Genomic DNA, 27,533 nt, shown 5'->3' on the forward strand with positions numbered 1-27,533 from the left:
GCAGGAGGTGGAGCCCAAGGGGGGCTCCTTATGTGCAAGGTAGATGTAATGACTCCCCTCTAACAAATACAGTATGGAAAGGGGGGCTCAGTCCCTTCCCAGTGGAGCTCCTTGGTGGCGGTACCTTCACCAAGCCGTCAGTGTTAACACCACCTCTGTGGTATTCGTCCTCAAAATCCCAAACCCAGTCTAATTATGAGAAAACACGAGACAAACACAAAATGAGGGAAATTCTTCAAAATAAGCGACACAAGGAAAGATGGGAAAACTGGCAAACACTGGAAGAAACAGCAGATATGACTAAATACAACTTAGTATACTGGCTTGCATCCTAGAACATTAAATGACATCTGTGAGTAACATTAGAAAATCCAAATAAAGTCTGTAATTAATTAGGTAGCATTGTATCAGTGTTAATTTCTAAGTTTTGATAAATGTGCCATGCTTATGTAAGTACTAGGGGAAGCTGGTGAAGTCACACTGGAACTTTTTGTACTATCTCTGCTTTTATAAATTTAAAATTATTTCAGAATTAAATTGAAGATAAGATGAATTCCATGAGTAAATAAAATAATGTGAATTCTGATAAACTGCAAAAATATAATATTGAATGATTATAGCCTTTATAGTCTCTAAATATACTGACTGCGTGTGTGTTTGCATGGGTGGACATGCGTGTACCATCTATATTAGAACGAATGGTATTGCTAATGGTGAGGCAATAACAGGTTATGATTAATAGCACAGTCTCTGGAGCAAATTCCCTGAATTTGAGTCCTGGCTGCTTCATTTATCAGCTATGAAACTAAGTTAGCAATCTCTCCATGAATCCATCTCCTCATTTCTAAAATAAGAAAATGGTACCTACATGCAGTAGGTAGTCAAAGATGGCCACTCTTGATTCATTCCCTCTCTTCATGCATGCTGCCTCTCACTTTGAAGTGGAATCTAATTCCCCTCCCCTTGAATCTGGGTGAGATTCAGTGATTTGCCTTTACAAACACAATGTGGGAGGAGAGAAGCTCGCAGATTTCTGAGGCTAGACCACAAGATCCTTTGCACCTATTGCCTGGGTCTCTAAGGACAGTTGTTCTTGAGACGGCGGCCCTCAGGATCCAGCCGCCTGCTGTGAGATGTCCAAGTCCCACGCAGGGACCACGCACAGGTGTGTTGGCACAGTCTCCACCGAGCTCACAGCCAACAGCCAGCCTCAACTGAGTCCTCCTGGACAGTCCAGTCCAGTCGAGCCCTGGATGACTGCAGATGTCCCTGCATCTTGTAGCCAATACCACACAGAGCAGAAGTATGAATCAGACAACCCATATAACTGTGCAAGAGGAAAGTAAGCGTTGCCTTAAACCACCGGCTCTGGAGGTAGTTTGTTATGCATCATACTTCCTACAGCTGCTTGGAGAATAAAATGAGTTAAGTGCATTAGATGAATTTTAACTATTGTTACAGTTATTATTCTCATGTCTGCCGCAACTCCCTTAGAAGTGTGCTTTAATTGCTTATTCACCTAATCCACCTTCTCTTATGCAGAACGAAAGAGCAATTCTTTTTTATCACTTGCATTCATTCTACCCATATACTGTCAACAGATTTCACACAGACCATTAGATGATTCCTCTAAAGGAAATATGGCAGAAATGAATTTAGAGTTTAAAAACTATACTCGGATAAATTCACATTGTAAATAAAAACTAGTAAGATCAACCTACTCATAATTTGGATTAAATTCAACAACTAGTGACTGAGTATCTGCCACAGCCCATCACTGTGCTGGGTTCAGGGCGCACAGGATGAACAAGACAGATGTGGCCCTCTCCTCGAGTCGCTGGCACACTCAATCCAACAAGAAGGACAGAAAATCTCACAAGCAGCTATGACAGGATGCAATATACGTTCCGGTATGAAAAGAACAAGATGGGAGAAGGCATAGCATTGACCTGCAGCTTCCAACCTGGGACCCGAGTTCCCCATGGCCCTGGAGCAAACGCACAGAGTGCCGCTGGGTATTTATTTAACTGTCAACAGAAAACACACTGACATGTGTCAGACACTACTATTACTAACTATTTAATAGAGAAAAGTCCTAGGTATTTCTTTTGGCCCATAGATACCAAGAGTCCCGTCAACTCCCATCCCCTCAATGTTGCCGTGAACCAACCGAATCTTTTCAATAGCCGGCTTGCACCTTGGTCTAGCCTATCTACACCCCCCAACCTTTCGTCCTCTACCCTCCAAGCCACGTCGCACAAAACCTCCAGCCAGGTATCACCACAGCTGAGCTCTCTCCACCAGAAAGTATGCAAAGTGAGACTTAGATGTATCTTCCTTCTTTGTGTTGAAGAAACCAGTCTAAACTTTCCTGTTTAAATGGGAAGAGGGAAACTGTCTGTGGTTGTTTTCAGTGTTTACCACCCTTTGCAGATACTCTCGATTCCAACCCCTTCCACCACTGACTCCCTGTTTCCCGTCAGCCTATCATTTGGGGGGTTTTCTTTTGTTTTCTATTTCTTCCACTTTCTTTGTCCTTGACATAAATGCACATTTAATTCCTACCATGTCAAAGATCAAACAATACTCAAAAAATAACACGCCTCTCATAGGATATGACAGTACATATATACTAAAATATATCTTAAAGCTTTACTAATATATTAGTGTGGTAGGGGCTACAGAGAAGTATTGCAGAAAAGGGTTGAACTGACACTGCTTTCATCCATCACCCTTGACCTTATCCTACGTACGGGTCTTCACACTGGCCACTTACCTACCTGTGGTACCGCTGGTGGCTTCTGACCTCCCACCTGCCTTTGTGTATGCTTCCTGGCAAGTTAACATTCTCTTTGCTGTTCTCAGCTTCTTTCTACTGTTTTCTTTAGATCTCTGTTTAGAGCCCCTTCCAGGTCTACAAACACCTTCAGGTTGATTTAATCAATGCCAGTATCATCCATGATCACATACTCACTGAAATCTTACAAGCACAGAATTCTAATGCCCATGTTTCTCTCAAATTCTGAACCTATGCATCAAACTGCTTGCTTGATGTCACTCTTCACAGTTAGACAGATTTAATCTATGCAAGACGTCATGTTCTGTGAGAACTCTTTTCCTTTTGTTCTCACCTCTGAAAGGATATTCAGAAACAATATAAAGCACCATTTTTAAACCATGTTTTTAACCACTAGAATATAGGCTCCAGAATATAGGCAGGAGGGGACTTTGTTTCTTTGTTTGCGTGTTTCAACTGCTATATCCTGAGCAATTCAATTAGCACTGGCACATTATATGTTTATTAACTGATGAATGAATGAATCAATCCAGTAAAGAATGAAAAAATATTTATAATTACATGCTATGTAGTTTTAACTCATAAAAATTGCACTCTGGTCAATTGTTTCATTCTTTCCCTTAATTTTTTTCTATCCACACCCTTTTCATCTTTCATTCCAGCATTCAGTTTCCCGGCACATCCCTTACTCACCCCCTCCCCTCCACCCCCTTCTTGTTCTTTTGTGGATATTCATTAACATGTGTTAATCTAGTCAAAGCAACTTGAAGAGGGGGAGGGAGAAACGTATGTGAACAAGGAAGAATGGACAGAGAAGAGACTTAGAAAGAAAGGAAAATGAGAAAAGGTCTGTGGACAGACTGAAAACAAGAAACAAAGGAGAAGGAAAACAAAGATTTTTGACTGATCTGTCGGAAAAAGAAACAGAAGGCAAGACACACAGACATGTGTATTTCAATCCTGAAATCAAGGAAGACAGGCGACTATTTTCTCCAGTGATGGGAAATATTTAACCTTGCCCATCCTTCAGTAATTCCTGATGAACAAATAAGACACTTTAATATACTGAAAAAATTAATACAGCTATTTCAGAATTAAAAATAAGCAAAAATTAATACATAAAGTGATAAATAGCTCCAGACAAGGAACTGTGACAAAGAAAGGAAACGAGGAACAAAATAAAACTCATGGTACCAAGAGTGTTGGTTTCAACACCTGCACAATATGGACATGTTATGAACTGGGAAGTCACCGGGCTGACCACAACGTGTACGCAGTGGCATTAGAAGGCACCAGGGGGCTCAAGGAGGAGGCTGCATTTGAATGAGGCCAGCAGGGTTTTAGGCTTAGTTCTATCACTAATTAGTTCCCTAATCCTACACAGTTAATTTCCCTTTTGTTGAATGAAGATGATCTGCAATATCTCTTCCTCTCAAAAATGTTATAATGGATGTGCATTTTTGTAATTTATTTCAACAACAGATTTTTGGAATGATCTTGGCCTATGTAAAATTATATTTTTAGAATTGATATTCATAGTCTGTTCATTGATTAACCAAAACATCCATGTTTGAATTTTAGGCATACTAATAAAAAAGAATCAAATTTAAAAATGCCACCTTCATTTACCTAGTATATTGATTGTCTTGGCATCTAAACTGAGTTACAGTAACAGTAAATCTGTTATGTCCATTTTATCTTGTCTTTATTATTTAATTGACCAGATAAAAGTAAGCTAATTAAAAAGGAACTTGCTCTTAGATAGTCAATTCCTTCTCCTTCTGCCCCAAATGTCCTCTGTGTATTAGAAATAAAAGAAAATGAATGGCAAAAAATATGAATTGTCCTATGATTATAATGACTTGCTTTTATCCACTACCTCTAAATTCTGTCTTAGATTAATATATTTACATACAAGCCAAAGGCATGGAGTTGAAATATAAAGCACAAAGGATATCAGTGAGCCACACTGTCAGTCTTTTGCCAACGTTCTATCTTTCCCATTAATGATCTATCTACCCTTTCACCATCTTCCTGGCCCCTAAATTTGGCTATGGTGACACTGCCCTGCAAAGGCAGTACTTCTGTGCCAATATGCCAGTCTATGCCATCTGCATATGTCATCTGCCATGTTTTTCACAGGATGGTCTAAAAGAGAAAGAGCTGAATAGAAATTATCATTTTTAGCAGCTATATTTGTTGCAATATCATCAGTATTTTCTCTAAATGAGTACTTAATATTTTCAGACTATTTCAACCATTTCCCATTAAAATCCACACAAGATCAAAAAAATCTATTTGGCAATCATCTAAGTGAATATTTAAACATCTAGTTTTTTGTATGTATTATATTTATCTCATTAATTTCACATAAATAAATGCAGGATAGCACATGCTGGGCAATTTTTAGACATTCCTGTCCATTTTCCCATTCTCTGGGCGGTTTTCTATACCCCATCTAGTTAATATCTTCTGAGAAGCACAGTTTCTCAATTTCTGAGCATGTTTAATCGACCACTATGGTTGCCATGGCAACCAACAAAGAGAATTCTGAGCTTGCATGGGCCATTTCAATACAGTGACCTAATTACTAACTGTCAACAAATTCACCAGCAAAATAAAGGGACTAACACATTAATGCGATTTATTTCTTGAGACTGCATTATAAAGATGTTTGTAATGGGACTGTCATCAATGTTTAGAATAATCAGAATGTTTTAAGTATTGCAAGTATGACGTTTTTAAATTCCTTCCCTTGGCTGTTGCCTTTATGAGTTTATTTTCTATCAAAAATGCCTGAAGTCAACACATATTTAGATTCTTTTTTACTACAAAAGCAAATGCCACATAAAAGAGTAACTTTTCATGTTTAAAATTGAACTCAGGAATTGACTGAAATCATCTTAATCTATGTAAGGAAAGGAACCTCAATTATCTCTCAGCTAATAGATGACTCAGAGAAAGATTATATTAAAATAGAGGCACCATTTTACTCTCTCTCTCAAACACGCGCACACACACACACACACACACACACACAACCATACCTGCACGAGACCAAATTATTTTCCAAATCTTTTATGGTTTTTATTATCTTTCTGAAAATTGACATATTCTGAAAATCCACATCTTCCACAACATTTCCATATATTAACATCCTTAAAGCACATCTTACTAACCAAATTAATGCCTTAATACCATAGCCTGTGGTCATATTTAGTTAACTGTAAACCTGACGAGTCTGCACACAACCTTAGAAGTCTTCAGTAAAATCAGCATAGAAACAACAACAACAAAATTATAAAGGCAGGTAATAGTGGTACAAATGAATGATTGCATTTGTTTTATTTACAGCATAACATTGACTCTGGATGAAAAACTGGATCTTATTACAAAAAATACGTCTTTTAGTCTTTTTAATTTCCATTTAGAATTCCAAAGTTCAGACATGCACTTCCAATCCCTGTATTTATTGGTAATAAGCATTTATTCCTCCTCGTTTTTGCACTGGAGTAAACTGCTAATAAGCTAAGTCAAATGTGTGGGAAACATTAAGTTAAGAGTTTGAGTTGTACCAAATTTTGGGTTTTATTTGAGAATTTTAAATGAGGTTTTTGGCACCCACTCTTAAAAGTATCAGTTTTTATAACCACCATACTCAGAACTTTGAATCCAGAATTAATAATTCTTGAATTTTATTCTAAGTGGAAAGTCTAGGAAGAAAATAGAAACTAACATAATTGATAACTCAATAAACTGAGTGACATTACAGAAATTTACTGGACCCTAAAGATGTTCATGGCTTATGAGGAATGTGGGACTGAAAAAAAAATCTTATGAGACACTGATTGAGCTGTGGCTTGAATGATGACTGTGATTAGCAGGTAAGAAAGACAAAGAAAGAAGCGAAGATGAGCCAGTATACAGGAGAAGAGGCCACGCCACGCAGGGGGAGTCAGGATTTCTCTGTTGTGTGAAGGATGAAGTTGGAACAGGGCTGAAGTTTGTTTTGCTCACATCATAAAGGCCTGACCTGCCAAAATAACAATAATGTATTTAATCTTATAAGGAATGAAAAACAATGGAAGCCTAAAAGCTAAAGAATTCATGAATATATTTAGTTTGAGGAAAATAACTAATTAAAGTGAGTAAAGACGGATGAAGAGCAGCATACTGAAGACAACTGGAAGAGCTTAAGGCAAGAATTGATTAAGAGTGTTGAGGCTGTGAGTGAAGAGATGAAAATGAGAAGCCAGAATTAGGAGACATCGCTGAGGTAGAAGCAGATGGCGACCAATTAGATGTAGACGAAAATGGGGACGACATCACTCGAGAGTTTTCAGGGGTGGACACACCATATATAAGTGGGGAGAGAGTGCTGAAGCCAACAACGAAGCATGTAGGGCTGTTTGAGCAGTAAACTGATGCATTGTCTTGGCCATGCTGACTTGAACGCACGCGTATCTGTGGCAAGCAGCCCCTGCGCGGTGCTCAGAGATCCCCGCCTTAGAACACGCAGGCCTTCTGAGATGTCCACGTGAGGAAGCACTACATGTATGCACTTGCTTCCAGCGGACAGAATATGGCAGGAGCGATGGCATGTTGTTTCCGAGGTTACGTCATGAAAGCACTGCGCTTTCATCTTGCATATCACTTCCAAACACTGTAAGACCCTTCGCTCAGGAGAAGCTAGCTGCCGTGTCATGAGGCAACCCTGTGCCCAGGCCCCCGTGGAAGAAACCGAAGTCTGCCAATAAGGTGGCCTGGGGGGAGGCGACCAAGATGTCACTCCCCTGAGCTGAGCCTTCAGATGAGACTGCAGCCGTGGCCACCAGCTCGAAGGCGATCCCGTCACATTCTAACACTAGCACCTCACTGGTGTTTTCTTTTTTACCAATTTATTTATGTGGGGATGTTGTCTTCGTTGTACAGTCTATCTCTACTGTCCATGAAAAGCTCTGTAATCTAGTCTGGTTCAGTGATACTTAGAAGAGTACCTCTGCATGTAGTCATTCTAAAATAATTATGTATAATCACGAAGATTTGCCGATTTTAGACAGCTTTAACATGGATAGGGAGGCCATATAATACAGTGAATGAAAATAACATATTCTAAAGATTAATAAAAATCCACTTTGACCATCTATAATTTACCAAACAGCACCAATTGTTGAGATGGTTTATAAATATTATGTTATTTAACAATATACCAATCTCAACATATGGATATTATTTTCCCTATTTTATGGATGGTAAGAGTCTCTTGATCGGAAGTTACCTGACCTAAAGCATGACAAGTATATGGCAGATGGAGGTTAAAATCCACGTTTGAGGGCTCCAGTCATTTCTACTACCTTCCCTCTGGTATCTTAGTGCTTTCCACTATGAATATGAAAATATGAAATGCTAAATACAAGCCATTTGCCTCATTCTATCACATTAATAAATCTTTGGCATGTTTACCAAAAACAAATTATGATTTAGCAGCGACATTTACACCTGGGAATTCTAGAAGAAGATGTGAGGCACAATTCCTGGGGGTGGTACCAAATGGAAGACAGAGCCTTCAAACTTTTTCATCTCTGCAAGCTGTTTGCTTGTTTGTTTTTGAGCTAATGAACATATAATAAGTTCCCACAGGCATTCCCTTCCCTGGAGCACACTGAACTCAATTTGAAAGTTGTTCTGATCCAAAACAATAATTTCAAGAACCTCTATAAAAAGTCCTGAACTGTGTTTTGTGTGTGCTAAACCTATGTCTTCATTTTTCATAGTAAAATGATTACCTCAGATTTTAAGGATTTTCTTCTCTAGAAAAATTAACTAATTTGATATCATATTCCATTCCAATGTGTGAAAAACTGACAGCTATTGTATTTCTTCTAGATAATACATGCACTCCTCCCAAATAACTGAACTTCGGTTACTGAATGCATAGCTGCTTTACTGTCCCATGCACGAGTATTTCTAGTAACTGTAGAACTTTACCTCCCCCCAAATATACAAACAACACAAAAACTCTTTTATTTTTTGGTAGGGGGAGGGAGGCAGATTAATTCTTTTATTGATAGTCACTGACAGAATAGTTCTATTTTTGCTACTCCTCTCAATTTCTCCCCATCATCCCATGATTATAATTTTCTCCTTTATCTACTGAATAATCCAGATGGAAGGCCGTATATCTTTGCACATTCACAACACTTTCTGAAGTAATCAAGAGCTCACACACATGATCATAAGATTTCAAAAATCCTTTTGATTTTCAAAAGCAAAATTTTCCAGTTATTATCCAGAAAGCTCTCATTTTAAATGACTGCCATCTCTGTTTTCCACTCAGACTTTGAGATTTTAAAGTATTCTGATTTACATATATACATTTTAAATCTGAGTTGAGAGATTCACCATGAGTTTTACCCAGTGGCAATGACCCGATAGACCAACGGCTCTCTACGTGTGGCCCCAGGATTAGCACCCATAGTTTTGCTCAGTAAAGTGTTTGAGAAGCAGATTATTGGGTCTCAGCCCAGACTTACTGTCTCAGAAGCTTGAGGTGAGGGAGAAAGGGCAGCAATCTACGTTTTAACACACCCCAAAATAGGCGACACCCAAGTAACCTGATGTCTGAAGTTTGAGAACTATTCTATTAGACCAGGGCACTGCAATGGGTGTGTAATTTACAAAGATACATAAATCCCAAAGGCACAAAAAGAGCACATCCATTGGAAACTACAGTTAGTAACCACAAAAGTTGCTGCTATATCACTTAGTCATTTTTAAGGAATCTTAATTGTTTAAACTTGACCTTAAGATTATTGTTGAGCCAAATGTCCTACTAGTACTTGATTCACCATTTTTAGGGGAACAAAATTCTGTTTATGACATTTACAACCTAGTTATACAGGGTGGATAAACATCTTCTTTGTAGCACTGCTACATCTTAATAGCTAAACGGAGGCACTTGGTTATGGAATGAAGAAAATTTGGGAAACATGGTTTGGGCTTAACCATAAGCATTATGGTGAATTTCTGTCATCTTCTTTGCAAATTTAACAAATACTGCCTTCCCCCAAATATACAAACAACACAAAAACTCTGCTAAATTAAGTTTTGGTAGGGGGCCTGGAGGCAACTTGACTCTCTTATTGATAGTCTCTGATGGGACAGTTTTATTTTTGCTACTCCTCTCTCAAATGCGTCATTACTATTATTTCTTAGATCTGAATCAATTCTGTATCAGAGCAAATGGAGCACCCAGGTAAAATGTAAGGATTTGTTTTGCTTTGTGGCCTACATTTTCTCCTTAGATGAGAGTGGATTTCCTCCCCAGAAAGCAATTTTACCAAGGGAAATCTAAAATGCATTTTTTTACATGGTTCCAAAAAAGGTATTCAATTTTTGTCTGGCAAATCCTCAGCTGTATGTCACATAAAAGAAAATGAAGGAAATTGGAAATCCTTGCCAGAGGCTAGTTATAAGCAGAGAGTTCAAAGATTTGTGGCCTGATACATAGTAACATCTCCGTTTGTCCTTTTTTTTTTTCTGTTTCCACTTTGTACAATGGGAAACAACATTATTCTTTCCCAGCCATGCCCTCCAAGTAGCTCCCCCAGCCTGGACTGCTGCCCCTGGCTATCTGGGGCAAAGCTCAATTCTCTTCCCTCGGCTGCCCCGGCCAGCTCTCTCCTCCAGCCTTACTCAGCCGTCAGCCCTCTCATGAAACACAGCTTTTCTGCTTGGGCCAAAACATATATCCACCCTTTAACTTCTGACCCTGAACCACCGTCATTCCTGGGCAGTATAGTCAGTGGCTTCTTCCAGAACCACAGGCACTGAGCTGATAGCCTTTCCCGGCCCATCATCCTAGGATCTGCCAGAAATTCCCATGAATTGAAGAATCAATTGAAAGTAGTTTTAGAACCTCTATTTATAATAAAGACCAACATTAGTGCAACAAAATGAAAGCATATAGGGTACAGAGGTAATAGTGATATTTTTACATACAAAAGTAAAAGTTTAAATATTGTAGTGAGGGGGAATGCTGAGGTCCAACAGGTATGTCCAAAGACTATTATTTGTCACCCTAGAAATAGGATATACTTTCAAAAACAAACAAAAACCCCTTAGTCAAAAGGCATGATGCAAAGCCCTTTTGATAAGGGCATATTGATTCGAAAGTATTTTCAGGTTTAGTTCTTTTTTCATTCAATTTGTCATGGTCTCAAGTGGGATGGATTTTTTACAATAAGTTTTGAAAAATATTTTTAAAAACTTTCTTTCAGATATGATCCTTAGAATGTGTAATTTCTTAAAACTATGGGATTTCTAAGTGGTCAGAAAGTCATTAAATAATTCCAGTAACTGTGTAATGTGGTGGGTGATTAAACATTATCACAGAGACTGAAGAGGCCTCTTATTTGAGATTTTACCAAATGGAAACATAAACAACTGAAAAGAATATACAAAGTGTAGAAAAAAATAAAATTATACACAGACCAAAGTCTAGGTTAGAGAAATAAATTATCTGACCTATCAATGTGTGCTAACCATGTGCATGTTTAAGTCCAGTTTTTTATAATGTGAGTGTCATATTACTTCTACTGAATGGAAATCATCTACATTAGGAATAAGACTACCCTTTGGATCAAAATGGGTCTAAAACAATTTAATCCATCCTATAGCAAGATAGGGGTAATCCAATAATTTCCCATCCATTCTCACTTTTTTCTCATACCCTCATTTAAAAGTTAACAGGTAAAATTATGTATCTACATAAAATAAAGGGCTGTCCTGCATTACTGCCCACTCTGAAGCCTAAACTATTACTTTCTCATGTTTCTAAAACAGATCATAAGCCTTTTAATGAAGGCTTCTGTTTCTTGCACAATAAAACTTCAAAATAACCAAAGAGATAATAACTCAAGTTATTATCTGAGTTACAGTCAATATTGAAATGGTATGTGATTCTCTATCCCTCAAGGACCACAAAAGCCTATAAACTTTTCTTAGGTGATATAAAAAAGAACCCCTCATGTCAGAATGATACCCTCAGATTGTGAGAGATGGGAGTCCATTGAGTCATGCCACGTTATGGAAAATGGTTTTTGGAGTATTATCTTTATTTGAGGAAAATCAAAGCTGATATTCCATTCTCTAGATATGAAGACATGCTGTCTACTCTGAGACAGGCAGAGTAAATCATAGCACACTACATAGTACTGTGTTTAATGTACCAAACTTATATGAACCTAAAAAATGAGAAAAATCCCCAAACATTTTGCCATTTTTTTCTAAATTGGAAAATAGAACAAATTAATGAGCTGAGCTCACAAAGATTTTGGAGAAAGCTTGATAAGCTTACCATAATCCATACAAATATAAAATGCAAATCTTAATCATGTCATATCATATATTATTTTTCTATTTTCTACACAAGAATGATGAACACACCAAATTTTCATAAATGTAGCACACTGACAGTATAGAGATATTAAAGTGCCACTTTTGTAGATGAAATTTGTCTCATATTAGCAATTGACATAACACATCTATAATACAGCCAAATAAGTCACAAATCATCCAGTAAGCATTTATAAATAATTATCTTAATACATGAAGGCTGAAGCAAAATGGACACATGTCAATAAATTGGAGGAGATGGGCTAGGAAACTAGTACAAATGGAATAGAGTGGCCAGTGGGTTTGATTTTATTTTTTTAAGTAGAGCTTAACAAGTAAAAAAAAATGCACTATTTTTAATAATCTGAAAATTAGGTAATTCTTGGTGGGACAGAGGCAGGAAGAATCCAGTTGCCTGAGGAGACCTCTGTACCACTAGGTTATAATGATGTTGCCTTTGTATCATTGTGGACTTCGAAAGAAAATAAAGTACTAGAGTTGAGGCCAAATTTTGTAACGATGATACATAACTGTGATTGTAATGCAGACATTTTAATATTCATGTAACAGTGGCGGCCACTCCTGATAAGCAGGAGCTATTGCCAAGTACCATAAAGGGAGAACCACGTATGTCACAGATAAGTAGCTCCTTCCAGCCTTCTGTTGTGTAGAGATCAATGGCAGTAATAAGGGTTTGCCACCTCTTTGATGACTACATTTTTATCCAGCATTGCAACAAATCCCTGTATCAAAATAAGACATAAATAAATTTGTCTTTTCCCAAGATTATACTTCTTGGCCCACCCATATAACAGGCATATAATAAGACATGACCTAATTTTTGATGTTCAGGAAGAATTCACTGTCATCTTTACCAAATAACGGTTTACCCCAAAGAATAAATTAATGGTTTACCCCAAGAATAAATTACTGGTTAGTACACCAGAAAGTTAATACACCAGGGGAGAGAAAGGCACATGTCAGTTTTGTGTGGAAACATTTCCCACATACCAGTGACTTGAGCTTTCAGACTGCGCCTTGTTCACAACCACGAAAGGAGGCAATTGTTTAAGACCATATACTGATTTTTAAAATGAAAATGGAAAGCATAAAAGAAGGCAAAAGAAAATGTGTTACTTGTTGACATGCTAGTCTTTGAATTTATGATCTTCAAAATTGAGTAGACAGAGTCTCAGAAAGGCCTTATTAAACTATCCTTGTTCATTTTAAACTGTTATTTCTTCTGCAATGCTGCTTTCTTTGATCAGCACTTACTACTGAACCCAGTGACCCTCATGTCAGTAAGTTCACAAACCATGATGCTACATTTTCTTTTCTAGCATTTTATAAAATGTTGTAAGACATCACTTTCCAAGTTTCAGTAACCATTTCCTGAATTGAGGGTTTAATGTATTTCACTTAATTGCTAGAATTGTAAATGCAAAAAAATGTGGGCCAAAGAAGTATGTAGGCTTTTTAATAATAAAAACAGAAACTGATTGATTTTCATGAAGGTCATTATCAAATTACTGACTGTACTTCAGGTCAGAAAATTTTTTAGTGCTTTTCATTTGAATCCAATGGCACAAACGGAGTCATGGCAGCATTTTCCCCAGCTGTCCTCTAAGATCTGTCCTCATTTAGGAAAGAAAAGGGTTTCATCCCTGGATCCTGAATGACTGACCCCATCTTTTTCTTCTTCCTCTTCGTCCTCCTCTTCCTTCCCCATCCTTTCTCTTTTCCCCATTCCTAGTCTCCATCACCATCACCACTGCCCCCACCAGCATCCAAGGTGAACGGGACTGAAGTCAGGGCACTTTGCAGATTGGGTTCAGGAACAGAAGACAAAATCCACACCCTTAAGGGATGTGTACTTTGGAAAAGGACATGGGGCATACCAAATACATAAAAAGATCAACAATAAGAGATTCCATTTATTAAATGCTAAACAAACATTTACAAAATAACTCTAAGAGGAATTCAACAGAATGCATAACTCTTCAGCATTCTTTAATTGTCAGTTTTGACTCTACCTACAGGGAAGTGGCTTAGTTCTTCTTACACGGTCACAATATGTTGCGACGAGAGGAGGGGAGATGGAGAGGTGGCATCTGACCTTTCGGCAGTCCTGCTGTGTTGCAGATATGATGACAGGCCCTTCTGCCCGTTCCCTGGCTCAAAGACTCGCAGTAAGCCCACCAAACCCAAAGGTAATGGCAGAGAAAACTAATTCTCAAAAAAATGGGTTTTGAACAACTAGGATTGAATAAGGGAGCTGAAATTATACAGCAAGTGAGGCACAACAGAGGGAAAGAAGCAGGACGGTAGGAAGAGTCATCTATCCGGAAACCCACACGTCTCAGTCACTCAGTAGGACAGCTGACTGTGAAGACTGCTGGCTTTTCTGTGTTAAAGGCTTGCGGAGAGAACTTGAGGGTATGGTTTATGATTTCTATGTCTCATGATTTAATGACAACTTTCTAGTGTATAGTTGAGGAAAGAGATTTAAAATGTTTTCAGTTCAGTTATTCCATGTGGAGCATGTGAACTCATCTTTCATTGTTTAAGAATGAGGTTTTTAAACATTTGATTAAAAGCTATATAATAAAGCCTCTGAAGTATAACAAACTGCTAAATGAATCTGGATTTGGTAATATACAAGCACTACTTAAAACTGTCAGAATGTCTCAAAGCCTCAGGCTGCCCTTAATGGACAAACTGTATTCGATGTCATATCTAAGAGTTCCATTGTTCAAGCAATGGTTAATCCCACACTTTAAAAATTAATTCTAGTTGCAAAATATGTAAAGTAGGTGCTTTATAAAAAATAAATACAATTCTTTAGTGCCCTGAAAAAAAGTTTTCTAGTCTACAATTCCAATATTTGTATTTGGATGCTATTATTATGGAGAAAAATGATTTTTCTAACACGACAAATTTTTTTCCTCAGAGCTGAAATGAAGACTATCTCATTTTAGTAAGTTAAAATCCTCTTTGTCCTCTGGATATTTGTACGATGTTTTCTTCTAGTTCCTTGTAGAGTTGAGTTTGAACTAGTCATTCACTAAACAGTATGTCCATAAAGTCAAAGGACATTTGAAATTGGTAAGAAAACTATAATCTATATTTATTAATGTTAATACATATTGATAATAGATACTTGATATTAAATGCTTAAGACAGTGACTCATTTTATTAACTATTATAGCTATTTTAAAGAAGGATTAAATTAGATTATTGAACATTAGATATTTATTATATCTAATATTATTCCATGAAAAAATATATTGTAATAAAGGCAGTTGGCTATGCTTCAGATGTTCAATCACTAAATTGAAGATTAAAACTGATATGGTATGGGCTATCAAAAATGAAAATAGATACCTACTAATACAGGATATGAGGAGAGGTATCTCAAAAACTGAAGCAAAATGGCTGTTAAATTTTGGGGAAAGAGATTTGACTAGGTATTTGAATTATTCACTAGAAATTTTCCTCATCAAATAATAAAGAATATAAAACAATTATAGTTTTTCTTCCACATTTTATTAAGAAAGAGTAGGTAATTCATCATGCAGAGTCTTTCTAATGAGGGAAATAAATTACATTAACAAAAGAAAGAGGATTTGCCAAAACATGGAAATGTCTATTACTAATTAGTGGAAAGGAAAATTAGCATGAATTGCTAATTGCCTCAGTTTTACTTCAGAATGAAGAAAAAGCATGCACACTCCACAATAGGAGGCAATGTGAACAATACGTTTCGTGTTCCTAGCATCATCCTGAAAGTCCATCAACATGCTCTTTTGTAGAGGCAGGTCTACTACAAGCTTACCATTTGTCATGTGGTAGAAATGTAAATCCAAGAACATTAAGCAATTTAAACTATGCACCTAAATGTCCTTTTCTGTGTACAGAATTATTCTGGCTACATGCCAGTCATGTTCCAATGTGCTGATATATCTTAATACTTGAGGAACACACAGCATTTAAAAGCCAACAGTCACCTTCCTTTTTCCTGTGATCTCAGATTTGCTCCTATTGTGACTGAATTCTCCAGTGACCTCTATAAACCGACCCCCAAAAGCTACTGGCTTTCATCTGTGACCAAAGTTAAATTTCCCACTCACAATTTGAGAAAAAACAAATCAGTTATCTTCTGTTTTTCTTTTCTTGTCTTTTTCCAAGCAAAGAAGGAAGTTTCTTTCAGATTAAGAATATCTAACACAATGGTCACCATTTGAATAGAGAACACAGGGGAAAACATGAATTATTTTTATCATGTCAGCTAATCCACAGCTGTGCCACCTGTTAGTAGGGAGGCTTTCCAAAAGGATTTTGAAAATAAGCCAGGCAGTCTGCCTTCGAGTATGAGAAAAAAAAAAACCTGTCAAACATGCTGCATGGGGGGAGGGGTGCATGGGTAGAGGAGAAGGGAGGCCGACACTGCCAGACGAGAAGCTGTCTCCTGTAGCCTATGAATCCACTGAATTCTAGTAGCCACTGCCTTCTGGATTAAAAGAATAATTCAGTTCTAAGAGCCATGTTGAACACATCACGCTAAGTAATTCTGTATCAGTGCCTCAGTCTACCACACGGTACCTCTACTTAGTCACCTTCAGGGTTTAAGCTTCGATTCAAGGAGTTAATGAAGTAACTGTACCAAGCACTTTGATTTTAAAAGGTGAATACATGCATCCTAATGACACTGTTTAAAAAGTCTACATACACCGTTTATGCTAACCAGATGGTGGAATATAAGTTACTGAGCATTTTGGATCCCCGAGACAAACAGCACCATGCTTATAAAAAACTTAATTAGTAACTGATTGAATGAAAACGTATGATGACAAAATTGTAAAACATTATATCTAAACCATAGAAGTCATAATAACTAGAGCAATGCAGACGTCTGGGACTATCTATTGAATTTTAGAAGAAATACACCTCATTTTCCCCACTGAGAGATGTCTTAGAACTACACTTGATGACAATGTGAAGCTAATTTATTAGCTTCAACATTAAATGCTCATTAAATGACAGCTGTCAAATCACAGGACACATTTCTCCTATAAGCCTTACAAAATCGGCACCTCTGTGTTTCTTCTAGCTTTCTTATCCAAATTGGCATCTTACAACATTTGCTGCGAGGAAGTGTATCTACTTGGAGCTAGGCAAACAAGACAAATTCCCTTTTTCATGGGTCTGCAAGTAGCCAACACCCAAGATGCAGAAGGAGGCTGATTAATTCTTCCACTTCAATGACTGTTCAAAGGTTTTTGATGCTGTTATTTCCTAGCCACTGGTCTATGGATTTCAGTGGTGTACTGTTTAAGACCCTAATTCCGTTAATAAAGCAGACCCTCTGACTCATTCTGGTTCTTCCAGTTCTTTCAATGGTTCTCACAAGGTTTTCATGCTGATACTCAACCTGAAGGTAGTGGTTTTAGGGTGAACTAATTATTCAAATTATAAAAATAAAAGACAGTGAGGGAAAAATCCAAAATCACTTGGTGTTAGAAGAATAGTGTCAACAGGAGATTTAAGTATACATTTGGTTCAGCTCCCACTTTGTGGGTTAAACTTGGGGAATAGTTCTTAACATTAAGCCTCTTTACGTAAGACTCCTAAAAGGATTTGGACTATTGTTTTGTATAGAGGTCTTTTGATTGCAGACAACAGAGATGCACTCAGTTTAGCTGGGGGATGGGGAGCACAGTCGCTATAAAGATAGAGGAAACCCTCAGGGCACACCAGGGTTGGTTTTTCCCAATGGTCAAGAAGAGGGGTTCTGCTGACCCGGTTCATTGTTTTGGAGTCAAAGACTTACAGATCACAGATTGTTGGCACACCCAGAGATTGGTTGTCCTTGGTAAAGCCTCCCACATTTGGCCAAAAAGCCAGATTTGGTGATTAAAAAATACAGCCATAAATTACAGAGCACTGCTTGGCGCACCAGAAGTGTGTGGTTGAAGCAGAGCCACTTAGAAGGGGGGTGTGGCAGGCATCTCATATGGGTTGAGATGACAGATCTGGGTCCTGTTCACAGGGTTTTCATCATCTATTTCCTCTAGTGACCCAGTCCTCAGGGGTCACCAAGGGTCAGTTCTCTTGAGGAGGTGGGGGACCAGGCTTCAGTGCTGGAAAGCAGTGGCTCAGAACCTCCTGACAGCATAGAGTGGCATCACTGACCATTTAGTGCAGTGCAATGTGAGGTGAAAAGTGAGACCCTGGCCTCAATCTGACTCTGTGGAACCCTACTTGCTACTGTGTGACTTCGGTCAAATTAATCTATGTGATTTTCAGTTTCCTTGATATTAGTGCCACCTAATGTCATCATGAGGAGTCAGTGAGTTAATTTACGTAAAGTCCTAAAGTCACTGTCTGGCACTGAAATCACTGGACCAGTTAGGCTGACCAGTATCTCCTAGTATTGTGGAGCAAAGCTACCTTCTTTTCCATGTATTAGTGGTGTCCCTTCTTCAGGATCCACGTCTGCCTAAGGAAGGGTTAGGTCCAAAGTCATCTTTCAACCAGCCCATAAATATGACAGATAAGCTTTTGTGCATAAACTCCTTTATAGTGATATGTGTGTGAATGCATAATCACAGTACATAATTGTGAGCAGATGTGTGAAATATAATTGTACAGTATTGTTGATGATGAGACAGACAGTAAGATTGAAAGGGAAAAAGAAAACCTGTGTACTGTCCTTTCATCTAGATATTCTTGCTGGCTTGAATAAGTTAAAGATATGCAACATGACATGTGTTGGGGGGTCAGGCTAAGGACAGAATGGTGACGTTAAACACCTGCCATATCATATGGGTTGAGATGACAGACCTGGGTCCTGTTCACAGGGTTTTCATCATCTATTTCCTCTAGTGACCCAGTCCTCAGGGGTCACCAAGGGTCAGTTCTCTTGAGGAGGTGGGGGACCAGGCTTCAGTACTGGAAGGCGGTGGCTGAGAACCTCCTGACAGCAGAGAGTGGCATGCTGCTGGTTAATGATACCAGAAAAGCATGGTGATCACTGTGGCTGTTATCTTTTGAGCTGATCAAACATTTCCAGCACATTACATGTCATTTTGAGGCTTTGTTTCATATGATATCCATGTTCAGAAATTAATCAGATTTTTGGCTATTTGGAATAATTCACTAAATTCATGAAGATTCCAACTTGCTAGCTCTTCCTATTCACTGTTATTTTCTTTTAATTTCTCTATTATTATATCACTTCTTCTACTCATTGATTCATCAACCTTCCTCTTGACCGCCCCCTAACTCGGTAGTGTGTTCACTGAGGTTGTCCATAAAGTAACAGTCACCCCGTACCTGGCCACTTGAACATGCATTTGCTAAGTCACTAATGATCAAATACCCTTAAATCATTTTTATCTTTTCCTACAGGATTGGGCAAAATGTCCCAGATGTAACTGCATGTCTAAAAGCCGTAAATGTACATACCTTTTAAATTTTTGCAAAAAAAATCTCTTCATGCATCTTGCTCAACCTTTGTATGGTAATGGAGGTCCTTGTTGCCCTGGTTTGCTGACCACGTATCTCAATTCTTGGTAAGTTTATTAAGTGTCTACTTAAGGACCAAGTTCAAAACAGCTCCCTTGTTTGTTTGTTTTCTCTGATACCAGAATACTGTTGTTTTGGTTGAATACAAGAGCAAGTAACTGTTTTCATTTAGAGGGCATGTTTTACAGAAAAGAAAAAGTACATGTTTCTGAAAACACTAGACTCCCACTCAGCACAATGAGATACCTTTTGGGAGGAAAGCAGAAATGGATGAAGCAACAGATTAATGGCCCCATTTTAGTTTCACACCAAGGCATGGGCTCACAGAGCTGAATAGCTGGTGAAGGCACCCACACTTTTAAATTATCTTCTCTTCCAGCCTAACATAAACAGTTAAATTAGGGTAAATGTTACGACTGCTTTCAATTGTCTTTTATAGATTTAGTGGGGAAGGGAGAGCTCATTATGAAGAAAAATACATTTCTCAGGGAAGATCTTTTTAAGTCCTTCAGCATCAACTATATTATTGTTTTCAAATATGTTTATGAAACCACTGGCTTCCATTTTACATCCTAGTTGAATTTGGGAGGTGACATGGGTCAATACTGACATGAATTTAAATCCTTCCTTCTAACTCATAACAGGGAAGAATAGATATAAATTGTAGGAAGGAGCAAGTGAGCATCTTTTAAATGTAAGAGAATTATGCAATACCTGAATTACTACTTAAGAAAATCCTATGTAATTTAAGGATGAGACTTAATGCAAAGTGTTGTTTTCCTTTAAAGCAGATGGATCATTAAATCTAAATCACCTCAACTCTTGAAAAATTAATGATTTTATCTGCTTATCAAGTAGCTCTTCCAACTTAAACCCCATCAAACTGGGGTTTTTTTCTCCCACCCCTGCATATGTAGAGTGAACATTTATATTCAAATGTAACTTTCAACAATAAACTTAGATAGAAAAGCTGTCATAGGCATAGTTGAAAAGAACAGAAGACCAGGGCTGAAGAGAATTAAATCTTCTCTTTCTCAATTAAGGAATAAAAAGCTACTCATAGATATTTTACTGACACATCTTTATATATACTTAGAGAGCATGATATGACTTTTAATTAAAAAACATTATTTTCTGCTGCATTGATGACTGAAGTGTGCACATCTTAAGGATAAAAAGAAGCCACTGCTCAGGTCCCTCCCTTGCGCCTCACCACTGCCCCCACCCTACGAAGGAGAGATTTTCAGAGTTACCTGAGGAAAAAACATCACAACTAATTACATCATTTTTCTTGGTTCCTGCATCTACCAAACCTTGTTCAGACATATTCAACCTGTTACCACAATCCATGGTTCATATCTCTAGGTTTTATTTAGAGTAATGATTATTTTTCTATTTATAATGATCAGTGTATCTTTCCTTAAACAAGTTGACTGGCCAAGAAGCAATCTTCTTACATATTATTTAAAAAATATTAAAATAAGATATTTTGTTTCTAAAGTGAAATAGTTATTGAGATGCCTTTTTAGGGTATTTCCATGAAATTACCATGAAAATTTGCCATTTCAAATCACTGATGAATACTTAAGAGATTTGTTGTTATAATAAAGGTAGTTGAAGCTTTCTTTTTTTGATTTAAAAAACAGATCACATGGTATCTATATTGATTATTGTGCTTCTATTACACAGTATCATTAGCAAGTATGCTGGCTAATGACTAAACTTGAACACTGGTCTATCTATTACCTTCCTCTACTGCTTAATAATACCTTTATATATTTAATATCAGTGGTCTTTGATTATATACATATGTGACTGTGTCTCTTAACATTCAGCAAAGCTGAATCACACAAAATAATGAAAAAATATGCTATGCTTCCAAACTACCTATGTTATCATGGAAAACATACTTTTCTAAAATAATGCATTTATATACATTCAAAATCAAATTCGATCACTGGATCTTTTCAATACTATTCTTAAATATTACCTTTATGTAGATTCCCTGTGTTACTGTTTCCATCCTAAGAACATAAGAACACTTTCTATAACATTACATAAGCCTGAGAACAGACATGCGAGAAAAGACTGCTGATTCGGAATGAACACCATGGTTTCCTCCAAGCCACCACTTGACACACACACAAATTCTAGAGTGTCTGAATCATTAGCAATTGCCAATGTCTGGTCATTTTTTAACCTATACAAATGACAATTTCACTTTAACTTATACAGCCAGACATAACTACACAAGCTTAACAAATGCATCAGAAAATATCCTTGATGTGTGTTATTCAGAAGTTGGTTATGGTCAGCTCTACATAAAGGAAGACCCTAAAGTCACTACCCACTCTGAAAATGTATGAGTCTTTGCTCCATCTCTATTCGAACTAAGTGCATCCATGCAAAGAAAAAAAAAGATTTTTTCAGAAGGTGCATCAACCAAAACATAATAAATATATTCGGTCTTTGTTCTATCAGATATCCACTCCAAGGTATCGATAATCGTTACATCATCAGATTTTTTAACTATGACTAGCTCCAAACATCACGTTTGTGGCTCACACAAGGAACTCCTTGCCCCAGCTTACTAGCATGAAAACATGAAATACATGGAGGTTAACAAAGACAGGTCTAAGGGACCGTTCGCAACAACACTGTAGTGTCCTTAGGGATGCTTGATCATGCATCTGGACACTTACATATCTACAGATTTCCAAATAATGACAACATTCAAGCCAGACACCACTGCAAGTAAGGAACAGAAGGAAGGGGGGAAAAAAAATGCCTTCCAAGAGAGAAACATTCATTAGCCTCACTGGCAAGTGTCTAAAGCAAACAAGGAAACTGCAAAATAATCACTTCGTTACAAGTAAACCCTTTTTAGCACAGTACCTTTTTGTGTCTGCCCCTCTTCCATATTCTCTTCCATGGCTACCTTTCTTCAGTAGAATTTGGCACAGGAATTAATCAAAAGCTCAATTAGATGTTGGAAAAACTGCTGATTTTTTTCCCTGGGAAGCTCCCACAGCAGTGGCTGGAGCAAGTCCTCAGAGCTTAGCTAAGGCTCCCTCGTGCCTCTTGTTTGCTTGGAGACAGGCTGTCAAGTGTAATTTCATTCAAATTACTCTTCCGTGAAGATTATCAATTTTTCTTCTCAAAGCTGCCCATTGTGTACCACTGTAAGCAGGTATTCAAGCAAACAGCCTGAGAATTTTGGGGGAAATTTGGTCTGAATCCCAGTAAGCAGACTCTACGATTCGCGAGTCTTGCTTTGCATTTAAAATGGGGAAAAGAAATTGAGGTTCGCACTGAAATCTGGGCTTTAAATTGGAAACAGGCTGAGCTGTGAACAGATGGAGGGGTGTCCTCCTAACATGAAGCCGACCACCAACCCACAATCCCCCCTTTGCCACCAGAGTGGGAAAGCCCAGATCGCCGTCAGCTCTTTATGCTGCTGTGGTTGCTTCTCGCCCAGGCAGACACCTAGCAAAAATGCGTTTTCCCCTCCTCTCCTCACTAAGGACCCAGTTAATGTGATTTAGAAGTGCCAAGAAAGGATGCAATTAATTATACCATCTCAGGGTTCATCTGTAAAACTTGGTTATCAGGAAAGGACTTGTAAGCGCACACCTTTCAGATTTAAAAAGATACGGAAGCATGGTTTTCAAAAGAGGATAAACCTCTAAGCCTGAAAGATATGTTTTAAGCAATTATTTTACTTCAGTGCCAGAAGACTCTTGAAGGGAGAAAAACCACTGAAATTTAAAAAAAAAAGAATCCAATGATGTCTTTGTAATTTATTGTTATGATTTAACCCAATAAAACTGCTGATTTTAGATAGGAATCTCTTGAAGGAGCATTGTTTCCAGGGTCATTATCAGGCATGAGTCGGATAATAAAAAGAAAGGAACAAATTCTAGATAAGGAACAACGGGATAAGCCATTTATAATGGGAATCTGCAGTCTGATTTGGAATGCAAATCACAAGGCTGCAGCCTAGCAATAAATTAGCACTTGTACTTCAGCCTGCTGAGTGACAGGGCAGGATGCAGGAGTCTCAGTACTTCACAAAAGATAAAGTGAGAAAATAAACAATTCCTCTTTCAAGGGGTCTAAAGGAAGGAAGAATCCCTGTCTGTCTTCATCTTCAAATAAGCACGCACACACACACACAGCTAATTCCTTACCTAAATGAAAAATAGCACATCCTAATTCTTCACAGTATAAGTTTCTTGCTTTATAGCATAAATCTCACTTACATTTTTTAAAGTGGGTCAATATGTTACACACACCCTCGAAATCATCACAAAAGCAACTATTTAAGAAAGGTAATTCTTGTCCAACATTCCATTTTCTCATGATTTCTCATAAAAGAATGTTTAGCCTTCTTACTTCTGCAAATATTTGCTATTTATTTTCTCTACTCAACAAATTTAACCCAACGGTAAATGCAATTCGAATAAATCAGAAACCCATCTCTTCTGGATGTATTCCAATCTGTCTTCAGGGGTTTGTGAGTGAGCTGCTCGCTCGGGGCACAGACTGGAGGAAGAAGCCATAAGGGAAATTAATCAAAGAGCCAAATCCTACCAGCATCTCTGCTTCAGCGTATCCCTAGACTGACATAACCTGGCACACAGTCAAAACAGAATGGAGCATCGCCCCTCATTTATATTCTTCAACCATTTCATACCACAGAAATCATCAGCAAAGCAAATCATTAATAGTAATAGCAGGAGAAATAACAACGCCACTTTAAGTTTTTAGAGCACTTTATAACCTAAAAAACACATTCACATGCAGCAAACCATTTATAAAACAAAGAGGGAACATGTTATTTTTTTCCCTATTGCATGCTGGGAAACACTGAGATTCAGGGAGACCCAGAGACCCAGAGAGTCAACAATCAAATAGGTCTTTGGACCCAGTTGAGTTGTTGCTGCTGACCATTGTTTTTAAACCTAAATCTCATTGGAACTAAAAATATTTTGAACAGTCATTATCTGAAAACTCGTTTGAAAAGCAGTATGATTGACAATGTAGTAGATTCACTTTATGAGTTCTAAAATAGGCTTATATGAACCTTAAGGACTGACTGTTCTCTTTCTTTCTCCAGATTTCCTTTAGATCTACAAGTTGAGATGAGGAGATGCCCCTTCCAATACATTCCCATCAAATCACATTGTACTTACTTTGTTCTACTTTTAGTCATTCATTTAAAATATGTGATATGAGTCCACATCAGGGAAATGCATGTCAAAACCACAATGAAGTATCACCTCACACTAGTTAGAACAACCACTATCCAAAAGACAGGAAATAACAGTGTTGATGTCATTGTGGAAAAAAGGGAGCCCTCTTTCAGTGTTAGCAGGAATATGAATTGATGCAGTCCCTATGGAAAACAGCATGGTGGTTCCTCAAAAAGCTAAAAGGAGAAATACCATATGACCCACTAATTCCACTTCTAGGAATATACCAAGAAAACAAAATCTCTAATTCGAAAAGACGTATGCACCCCTATGTTTATTGCCACATTATTTACAACAGCCAAGATATGGAAGCTACCTAAATGTCCATCAATAGATGAATGGTAAAGAAGATGTAGTACATATATACAATGGAATATTATTCATCCATAAGAAATAAAGAAATCCCACCATTTGTGACAACATGGATGGACCCAGAGGGTATTATGCTCAGTGAAATAAGCCAGGACGAAAGACAAATACTGTATGATTTCACTTATTTGTGGAATCTAAAAACAAAACAAAGTGAACAAAACAGCAGTAGACTCACAAACACTGAGAAGTGACTGGCAGTTACCAGGGGAGAGGGGCTGAGGTGAGTGAGTGAAATAGGTGAAGGGGATAAAGAGGCACAAAATCTCAATCATAATATAAATTAGTCAGAGGATGAAAGTACAGCATAGATTATATAGTCAATAGTTCTAGAACATCTTCCTATGTTGTCAGACAGTAACTGCACTCGTTGGGATGAGTATTCAATAATGTGGGTAACATCTGAACCACTGTGTTATATACTTGAAACCAATATAAGATTGTATATCATCTATACTTCAATATCAAAACAAACAAAATATATGATATGAATTGACTAGGTAGTTAAAAGATGATAAGGAATGTTAAATAACAATTTCCCTTTCAAACACTGTCTAGGGAATATTTAACACTACATTTTCCCCATGTGAGCTAGAAACCACAATACACACCTAAACCCATTTTAAATCCTCCTCACTCTACTTAATTCAACTAAATTTGGAGCTGGCTCTTTCTTTAACACTTCATTTTATCGAGGTAAACATTTTATTATATGAACCAAGAAAATATCTACATAGTCATCTATTATGTAATTCAGTCATCTTTATGTTACAATGTTCAAAACGTGGTGAAGTAAACAGAGTGACAGACCAAACAAGTTGATGGTTCCAAATACAGCGTCAACTGTAAGAAATGGGCAAAAAAAAGGTTTAAGGTGCTTTGGTCAGACATGTGGAAACATGATTATATGAAGTACAGGGCACAGGACAGAGATGAACACTGTTTAGAAACTGCTTTTTTTTTCCTCAAGGTTTCAGGCACAGATCCAACACTACCTCAAGGATGAGATATTTTAGTTGGTAAATTCCTATATTTTCACAAAGAAAAAGACCCTTTTTGACTGCTGGTTTAAGCTCTAGGTAGGAAACTGTCTTCCATAAGGTTTTGTTAAAATTAAAACCACTGCAAACACTTGAATGTTTAAATATATTATAAAAGTAGCACAACACTCCTCAAAATTTTGTAATCATATTATGCCATCAGTTCACAGAATGACCATGGTCTTTACAAGTCTTGCTGAACTTAAGTATTGGTACCCCTAAACTTCCTTGCATTTTTTATCTGTACAAATGTTTGTTTGGCATTTTTACATACATGGGAACTTCCTGTAGGCAAGAGAGGTACTAACAACAAATCCTCTTGCCCTAATGATGCTCACGGCTTAACAGCACAAGTCAAAACTCACGACACTGTATGACAAATGACACCTAATAAGGGCAAAAAGCACAGGCTGATACTGGAGCCTTACAACAAGGACACCTAAGCTATTTATTTGGCTTTGATAGCTGGGGAAGTTTTCTCATTTCCCTAAAGTACAGGTTGATCTGATCTGATACACAAAGGAGGTGATATTCACCAAGAAAAAGGGAAGTGGAGGTGTAAGTAAAAGGTTTTCTAGATAATCAAAACTGAATACACAAAAGCTCGTAAGGAGAGATATTCCTCTGATTACAGGTAACAGGCTAACTTCTGGCCTCCTGGGGAGGACCCTCTTTTACGGTTTACTAGGCATCTTTTCCCAAAGTGTTTATTAGGGAAAATCCAGTTCTGAGTCTTAGTCGTTCATTTCTCTAGAGTTACTGAAGAGGAAAAGAGACCCTCCAGAGATCTGGCATGTACCCTAGAAGAATGGAGTCTTAAAAGGGAAAAGATGAGAAACCTATTATTTACCCCAAGAAATCACCTGCGCATTTCTCAGGCTCTTTCACGCTAAGACCTTTCCTCTTGAATGCATTAATACTGTGTTTTCAGAGTTGGCCAAGCCCACTGTCATGACAATGTCACAGACCTGTTCACAACAGATCAATGGCTTGCCAGTGTTCTCAGGATAAAGTTCAAGCTTCTTAAATTGGTTGGAAAGATGGAACATGACAGGCAGGAGCTTGGCCTGCCAGCCTAACCTCCCTGCCATTCTTACTCACTTATCCCCTTCTCGTTTTACAAAATTGTCTATTTTTAAATGCTCCTTC

The 27,533-nt window shown here is 37.7% G+C and overlaps 1 protein-coding gene across 2 annotated transcripts in view; it reads right to left on the reverse strand.

Annotated features, from left to right (window-relative positions):
- Positions 1 to 27,533, reverse strand: part of GPM6A (glycoprotein M6A) — a 241,051-nt gene that overhangs the window by 96,647 nt on the left and 116,871 nt on the right. The window contains exon 1 of one of the 2 annotated variants that reach the window (XM_036894331.2): positions 22,616 to 23,188. The exons of the other annotated variant lie outside the window; for it this stretch is intronic. Coding sequence (XP_036750226.1) covers positions 22,616 to 22,652 — 37 coding nt within the window. The 5' untranslated portion in view covers positions 22,653 to 23,188. Of the gene's footprint in view, positions 1 to 22,615; positions 23,189 to 27,533 lie in introns of those variants that run through there. 2 annotated transcript variants of the gene reach the window in all.

This window comes from Manis pentadactyla, chromosome 7, assembly GCF_030020395.1.
Source record: "Manis pentadactyla isolate mManPen7 chromosome 7, mManPen7.hap1, whole genome shotgun sequence".
NCBI classification, from domain to species: domain Eukaryota; kingdom Metazoa; phylum Chordata; class Mammalia; order Pholidota; family Manidae; genus Manis; species Manis pentadactyla.